General features: G+C 34.9%; 1 protein-coding gene across 1 annotated transcript in view; it reads right to left on the bottom strand.

Annotated features, from left to right (window-relative positions):
* Positions 1 to 8,893, bottom strand: part of LOC107732694 (Kv channel-interacting protein 4-like) — a 47,882-nt gene extending 38,989 nt beyond the window's left edge. Inside the window, exon 1 of the mRNA XM_016544106.1 lies at positions 8,781 to 8,893. Within this exon, the coding sequence (XP_016399592.1) occupies positions 8,781 to 8,880 (100 nt within the window). The 5' untranslated portion in view covers positions 8,881 to 8,893. The remainder of the gene's footprint in view (positions 1 to 8,780) is intronic.
* Between the last annotated feature and the right edge of the window lie 224 nt (positions 8,894 to 9,117).

The following is a 9,117-nucleotide window of genomic DNA, read 5'->3' on the forward strand; positions in this document are numbered from 1 at the left end:
ATTACTCACCCTCATGTCGTTCCAAACCCGTAAGACCTTCGTTCATCTTCAGAAGACAGATTAAGATATTTTTGATGAAATCCGAGAGCTTTCTGACCCTGCATAGACAGCAAGGGTACTACCACGTTCAAGGCCCAGAAAGGTGTAAGGACATTGTTAAAATAGTCCATGTGACATCAGTGGTTTAAACGTAATTTTATGAAGCTACGGGAATACTTTTTGTGCACAAAGAAAACAAAAATAAGGGTAATAATGAGGTGAGTAATTAATGACAGAATTTTCATTTTTGGGAGAAGTATCCCTGTAATATATAAAATACATATATTTTACAATGTACTGAATTGCAACTTGTGTAGTTACAAATCTATTTAAAAAACATGACATATAAGTTTCAATAGAAATGACATTAAAGGGGTCATATGATGCGATTTCAAGTTTTCCTTTCTCTTTGTTAGTTTACAGTAAATGCTTGTCAGTACATTCAGCGGTAGACTTTAAGCACATTTCAAAGTCAATAGAATTATGAAAGTACATATAAAGCTGTATGAAGTAGGTTTTGCTTAATTATATTATATATTTATATTACTTAATTATTAATTTAACTGCAATTAACATGCAATTACATATCAGAAAAAATTACATTCAGGCGCTTGTCAAAGGAGGGGGCTTTGTAGAAAACGACGCGTTTGAGAGAGGCGGGGCATAGAGGACCTACAATAATGTACAGTATTTGAAAAATAATGTGTTTTTTGAACATTAAAGCATGTCAACACATTCTGTTACACCAAATACACAAAATAATGATCTTTAAAATAGCATCATATGACCCCTTTAAAGTATATTTTAGTTTACAGTAAATGCTTGTCAGTACATTCAGCGGTAGACTTTAAGCACATTTCAAAGTCAATAGAATTATGAAAGTACATATAAAGCTGTATGAAGTAGGTTTTGCTTAACTGCAATTAACATGCAATTACATATCAGAAAATATTACATTCAGTTCACATTTAAGTATATTCACATAACAACCACTAGAGAACTGGATTGCTGATTACATCTTAAAAGTGAAGCCACTGCGCCGCCATATTGGTATTTCCTAGAATTCCCATACATTCTATTGAATTAATAAGAAGTCGAATGATTTTAATGAGAAAACATCACCTAACAAGTCAGCGTTTTCATATCTGAAGTATCCCTGTACATTCTTACAATGCAAACGTCCTATGCATGTAAACGGTTATTTGTTTAATGTCGGGAATTTTCCCTGCTTTTTAAAAAGTAAGTATCATATTCATTACAGTAGCGTACATAAGATGAACATGTTCATCCTAAAACGCTAGTGTTTTTTATTTTTGTTTTTTTTCTGAGTTACTGTGGTTATATCTTCCAGTACTTCATTTTAGACTTGTCCTGTGACATTAATTAAATAATGTAATGCTTAAAGTGATATTTTGTTACCCTGCATGAAACAGTATTGATTTATTAGAGCGGTTAATTAGCCTTACAATTGGCCCCACAGTTACAGCCATCCCCTGATATCTGAAAGACCGCCAGCACTATTTCCCCATCCAGCTCTACAAACTGGTGAACATGCTTTAATTAAAGAGTTTGCTCTCTTGGTACCGCTTCAAGTGTGACAATATGATTTATGTGCTCCTCTCTGTAAAATCCTGATAAGCAATTATGAAGGAAAAGGTTATTTTGTGTATGTTCTGAGCGGATACAATTGTTGAAATCGTGTCAAGTCGGGGAGCGGATGAATGATACACTTTACTATCAGCGATCTCTTTGTCTGTGATCAAATACATTATCAGCTTGTCTTTGTGCCGCTGATAGTCTCTTGTAGCTCATCTATCATTTAAGATAGAATGTGTGAAGTTGGTGACACCCCGTTTAATAAAGCCGCCACTAACAAGATGAGGTCAGCACTTTCAAGCTTCACCTGCAGATACAGGAAGCTCCTGAAATTTACCTCGCTTTTCCTGTGCAACTTTAAATGGAGATGCAAGAAGTTTAGTTAGAGCTAAACAAATCAAACAAGCAACCTTAAGAATGATAAGCACATTGCAGAAAAAAAAAATATCCTACAAAAATGTGAGCTCATAAATATTGGATGCTGTGCATCCTGTTATGAAAAATCATAGAGTATGCCAGTGCAGGATTAGTTGGCATAATTTCTCCAAATTTAGTTCATTAATTAAAGTCACGAAAATGCTGATGGAGGATATTTGCCTGTATTGTTTTGATGAAAAATAATGAATTATGGGCGGAAAGCCTTGCGTCTGTAATCATCCACATGCACCACATCGTCTTCAAAGCTGTGAAAATAGGATTTAAGAAGAGAAAAAAAAATTATGAAAAAAATTTCACGTCTTATAACAAAGCTTCCCACATCATAAGAGTTTGCTAAAAAAATTAAAAAAAATTACTGAATGTGAGGTTTAGTCACATCAACCAGATCCAGAAATTTACATCTACAAAGAAAAATCATAATATTGTAAAAATCTATGTAAAAGCAAATGAATGTTATTACAAATATGACCCATTATTTCTCATTCATACAAATATAAACTTACTGCAGTAAAATTATGAGCTCTATATAAATAATCTGTATATATATATAACACGCTATACACTCTATACTATACTACAATTACAGTGTAATTATACATAAGTACTGAGTAATATTAATTAACTACTATGTACTTATGGTTAGGGTTAGGATTTGGGTTTGGCTTAGGGTTAGGGTTACTTGCATGTAATTATGCATAATTAATTGTTATTATAATAGTAAGTACACATAACGTGTAACAAGGACACCTTACAATAAAGTGTTACCGAAAATAATATTTAAGCAAATAAGCAAATAATATTTAAAATAATATAGTTTAGCGCAAAGTGAATTCATTGTTTTCAGACACTTATTCAATTAAACGTAACCATTGTTTAAATGTATATTAAATGCAATTTGAACTTAAGAATGTTTTCAGACTCAATTAAAGGGGTCATATGATGTATAGGGCTTAAGTCCATCTTTATTTGAAATATCATAATTACATGTTTTTTTAATATGGTTAAAGTGTGCTGCTGAATGTACTGACAAGCATTTGTGGTAAACTAAAATATACTTTAATGTATGTTATGTATTTAAATGTACTTGCAATTACACATTTTTAAGTTGTAAGTTGTAATTGTAATGTGTTAACTGCACATTTGGATGAAGTTGCAATTTAGTACTAAGATGTCATAAAATATCCTGCTGTTTACAGCTCTGTAGTCTCTCCTAACTGAGGTCTAAGAGAATGATCACTATGGGTACTTAAGAGTAAAGGTCAGTCTTGTAAGCATCCTCTTGAAATAGAAGCTGGTAGGTTTTTTTTTTACTGTGTGACCTTGGACAAATGAGAAAGTAAGCAGCTCAAATATACAGTTTTCTTAATAATGCATAAACAGTAATAACTTGAAATAAAACTGATTTTTCTACTTGAAAATTACTAGTAGTTTGTTATAATTTTGTATGAGTACTAGTTTTAGTTTTCTTCCCTTTTTTCTATGCACCAAAAAAATCACCCACTACGTCAACTCATCATATTCAAAATAAACCTGAATTTGACCTTTTGCCATTACTTTCTAACTAGTTTTGAAGCGCATAAGCTAAACTTTCACTACAAAACATGTTGCACATGCACAGGAATAGTTCACATAAAAATTATTTATTCACCCTCAGGCCATCCAAGATGTCCAGTAGATGTAGAGTTTGTTTCTGAACAGATTTGGAGAAATGTAGCATTCCATCACTTGCTCACCAGTGGATCCTCTGCAGTGAATGGGTGCCGTCAGAATGAGAGTCCAAACAGCTGATCAATTAACATCTTGTGAAGCAAAAGCTGCATGTTTGTAAGAAACAAATCCATCATTAAGATGTTTTTTTTTTACTTTAAACCATCGCTTCTGGCCAAAATAGAGTCCATAATCTATAATAACGCTTCCTCCAGTGAAAAAGTCCATCCCCTGTTGTCCTCTCAGATCAAAATCCACCTACATATTCGTTTAAAGCTGTTTTGAACTCTTTTTGCTTGTAAACGGTGCTTGATCTGTGCAGATTTCTCTCCTGATTCAGAGCAGATGTCTTTTTCACTGGAGATATGTAATATTATGGATAGAGGACTTTTAGTCAGAAACATCGATTTAAAGTTAAAAATTAATTTAATATGGATTTGTTTCTTTCAAGAAAGTAATTTGTCTTCTTAAAAGACATTAATGATGGACTGGAGTGGATTACTTGTGCATTATTGTCATGTTTTTTGGACTCTCATTCTGACGGCACCCATTCACTGCAGAGGATCCATTGGTGAGCAAATGATGGAATGCTACATTTCTCCAAATCTGTTCTGATGAAGAAAAAAACTAATGTACATCTTGGATGGTCTGAGGGTAAATAAAATGGTAACAAATTAAAATTTTTGGGTAAACTATTGCTTTAACTTGGCCAGGAAAGATATATAAAGAACTCAAGATCGTTTTGTTGTATTATTATAATGTTAACAAAATTCTAAATAACAAGTCATTTGTGTTGCATATTATTTATGTTACTCTTTTGTTTCTTCATTAGTCAGTCATTGTAGAAGCAGCTCTGCTGCAAGACTGCAACAGAGTCTCAGATTCACTGCAAAAAGCAATTAACTGTCTATTGGTAAGTGTCACACGAACAAAGACTGTTAAATTCGCCCTTGTTTTCATAACTATAGTACTCAAGCAGGTTAATAAGCTAATGTTTCCAGATGTTCTCATATTATTCTTGCATGTGCTCTGCTGATAACGGTTACCTTGCGAACACACAGGTGAAATGCGCACATAAACACACTCTTAAATGTTCAAAGGACACAAGTCTGCTTGAGGAGATACTGGGACTGAACAAGCCTCTGCTGCTTTCATATGGGAGTCTACAAAGTTTGGCACATTGTTTACTTATTATGGCTTGTGCCAAAATACATTAAAAATTAAATCAAAATTACAGCAAGCCCTTTGGAGTCTTAAATTTAAAACCTGACGCGTCTTGGCTCAACTGCAACCTTGTAACCTGAGGCGCAAGTCGAGTTTTGATCATGACTTGAGATTTGACTGACTTGAAAAATAACACATTGGATCCAAGTTTAAACATGTGCTGAATCAGAGCCACTGACTGACAGAAATTCCCTGCACTGGGATCAGACCCTGACTGAATCATGTGACAAAACAACATGTGAAGCAAGTAGCAGTGGCATGAACTGAGATCACAGACTTTTAAAGCAATAGCAAACAGAACATTATCATGATGTCCTGCATCTTAATTGGGACATTAAAAATGATATAAATCTTTGATGTGCAGTTCAGATGGAGTATCTGTAGCCAGAACAGAGAAATGTGCATATATTCACAATAAACACAAGCAAACTGATCACAAACACTAAACCGGAGTCATAACCTTCTGCTTTTATCCAACTCTCAAGAGATGGAAGGTAAAACAGAGTTGAAGCACATTCTGAAGTTTGAGAGTTCAGAGATATTTGAAGAACAATGCACTTTTATTTGAAATCTGCTGTCTTCAGGAGAATAAATCTCAATTGAAGGGCTGCCACTCAAGATTTATTTATTTATTTTTTTTTAGCTGAGGTGTGTGTCCAAATGTGTTGGTATTTGGCTTCAATTATATATAAGCACTCCTGTTTTTCATCATTATATTAGAGCAAAACCATTTAGCTAAATAAATAAATTCATTCTAATAAAGTAATTTTTAAATAAATAAAAGTGTGTGAAACCATGTATAGGTGTTTTGTTGTGATTACAGAGTATTTAGCAAAATATTCTTTAAATAAAAATAAAATAAATAAACATTAAAAAGACAAATAAAACATTGCAAATATATATTTTTAAATAAATATAGAAATAACGTGTGCAGACATGTAGGTGTTTTGCTAGTCTTAAATTACTGAGGGTGAATACACTCCCATTTCCATTATTATATGAAAGCAGTATTTTGTAAAATAAATTAAGAAAATTTAATTAATTAAGCTAAATTAATGATAATTGTGTTTGTGCAACCCTGTAGGTGTTTTGCTAATCTTTGATTACTGATTGGAATAAATAAATAAATAAATGTGTTTATCCATGCAAATTTTAGCAAATATTATTTAGAAAAGTTTATTTAAAAAAAAAAGGCAAACATTTAAAAAAATCTAATTCAAATGAATTCAAAATTTAAAAAAATAAACAATTCTCTAAAAAGGAACACTCCACTATTTTTGAAAATAGGCTCATTTTCCATCTCCCCTAGAGTTAAACAGTTGAGTTTTACCGTTTTCGAATCCATTCAGCCGATCTCCGGGTCTGGCGGTAGCACTTTTAGCTGTAGCTTAGCATAGATCATTGAATCTGATTAGACCGTTAGCATCTCGCTCAAAAAAGACCAAAGAGTTTCTATATTTTTCCTATTTAAAACATGACTCTTCTGTAGTTACATCGTGTACAAAGACCGACGGAAAAGTTGCGATTTTCTCGGCCGATATGGCTAGGAACTATACTCTCATTCCGGGTGCAGCAGGCGCAATGATATTACGCAGCACCTGAAAATAGTCCCCAGCACGCTCCAGAAGAGTCAAGTTTTAAATAGGAAAAATATAGAAACTCTGTGGTCATTTTTGAGCGAGATGCTAACGGTCAAATCAGATTCAATGATCTATGCTAAGCTACAGCTAAAAGTGCTAAAAGCAAACTGGGTTCGGCTTGCAAAGGCGTACAATTGTTGGACGGAGTCTGCGCTCGCAGAGGTGCATTTAATCAGCAGAACAAGAGTAATGATCTCTGGCCTTTGATCTGATGTCTGAAGACTCCCGTAGTAATGGAACATGCTATTCTTCTGGCACAATCATTTATATAGCAAAATATCTCACCGCTGGTACGTCCAGGTTGCACTCAATCGCCATTCCATAAATGGTCTAAAATGCAATTTTCCTCATGTTTTGATGCAGGACAGCAATTGCGAGTTTTCCATTTTCCGCAATCTTTGCAATAATGTAATATGAAGATTGTAAAAAATAGCATTTATCTTTAGCAAGAGTGTGAATAGCACATAACAGGCAACTCCTGTTATACGTCTACCGGTACAATATCAGTACAAAAAGCATCATATGACTAAACAAGCGTCATCATCATATTCAAATATCCCTGTTTTTACAGTCTACACTACAATACAAACTTGGGTGAGTGTCTTCAAAAGCTGTTTTCGTTGGCCGAAAATGCCATCTCAGTGTGGATGGAAGGCAAAACAGAGAGAAAAATATGCATTTTGAAATATATCCTGATTAGCGTAGCCTGTGTGACCGTGTAATCACCCAACATATTCACAACAAACCTCCATACAATTTGATCTTATTGAGACTTATTCAGCTTTAGATCAATGCAATACAATAATGGATTTTCTGTTAAATTAACAGCTTGCTATCCAATATTTCATAAGGAAACGTGGACAAATTTGCTTAATGCACTGTAACTTTGCAACACAAATTGCAGATGCATGTCAATACCCTCATTATAAATGTTACTCTTTTTCTAATGGTATTTCAGTTTTAATCACAACAGTAATTGACCAAATAATGCATGCCTATACAACAACGGAAATTGGTTCAACATTTACTTTCGCTTCTTTATCTTCTGTGGAACACAGCTATACGCTAGAAGTCCTCTATGAAGCTTTTCAGATTCTGCACATTCAAATTTCCTGCTTTGCTGAGGTTTGTGTTTAGTTTTTCCCCTCGGTGAGCAGTTTGCATTGTAACCCAAAGGAGTTCTCTTTCTCGTCATAAACACGCCAGATTTGAATGTACAATAGGTCGGTGTATGAGAAAGCTATTGCATGACTTCAGAATCAGATACAGTGCCTGAATCACACGGCCTCAGTTAGTTCCTCAGAGCATTTTGCAAGTTAGTAAATGATGATTGAATTTTTATTTTGGGAAAAACTAACCCACTAACCTATAACTAATTCATTGCACAATGAAAAATAGCTACAGAAAGAATTTCCACTCAGAAACTGCTAGAAAATGTTACAATTAACAGATAACACAATGAATTAAACGTGAACTAGGAAAAATAAAATGGCATTTTCGGTAACTTTATTTTAGGGTCTCTTAACTAGTTGCTTATTAGCATGCCTATTACTAGAATATTAGCCATTTATTAGTACTAATTAAGCACATATTAATGCCTTATTCTACATGACAACATTGTTTAAGCGACATACACCGGTGAATATTTTAAAAATTCATATCATAACAAAAATAAACACCGGTATTCGGTATGAACCGGTATACCGCCCAGCACCTAAGTTCATGTTAACTTAGGCCACTAATGTTAACAAATGAAACCTTATTGTAAAGTGTTACCGATTTCTTTTAAATAAAGCCTAATAGTTAAAACCGAATCTCTACTAAGACACTTTTAAGAGAGAAGGAAGATCTACTGTATGTCCATCTGGCTCTTAAAAGACACACGACTCCTGATGTATTCACATAAACACTTACAAATTGCCTCCAAAGCTATATTTCTATAACACTCCCAATCATTTCATCTATCTTTACCCCTACACCTTCATTCTCATATGCATTCCCACTCATTTAAAACTTCTGAACAATTATTTTACACATCTAGAAACATATTTGTCATTCTGACATGACATCAAAAAACATCTGCGCTGCACAAACTCTCGACACGAAGCTCGTCTCGTCTCTCTCTCTCTCTCTTACCCTCAGAGAAGCTGATAAGCCCCAGCAGATGAAGCAGCTTGAGCGAAGCGCACACGATCAGCACGATGCCGAGCGTCTGCAGACCCTCCGTTTCCCACATTGTGCTAACGGCGACCCCCTGCTCCTGCTCATGCCACCTGCCTGACTCTCCTGACCCCGCGCCAAACTCCTCCTCGCTCCGGTTTCCTCCCGCCGCCGGCGCACACTGGCCGAGCAGCCCGAGGCACCCACGTGGTGCAGCACTCCACTCCCGCTGCAAATCCAGCCTGGGAGGCTGAGCTTCACCACTCAGGATCTGAATCTCCCGACACAGAAGAGTCAGAGATGCGAGCGTAAG

Source organism: Sinocyclocheilus rhinocerous, unplaced genomic scaffold, assembly GCF_001515625.1.
Source record: "Sinocyclocheilus rhinocerous isolate Xijiao unplaced genomic scaffold, SAMN03320098_v1.1 scaffold9, whole genome shotgun sequence".
Taxonomy (NCBI): domain Eukaryota; kingdom Metazoa; phylum Chordata; class Actinopteri; order Cypriniformes; family Cyprinidae; genus Sinocyclocheilus; species Sinocyclocheilus rhinocerous.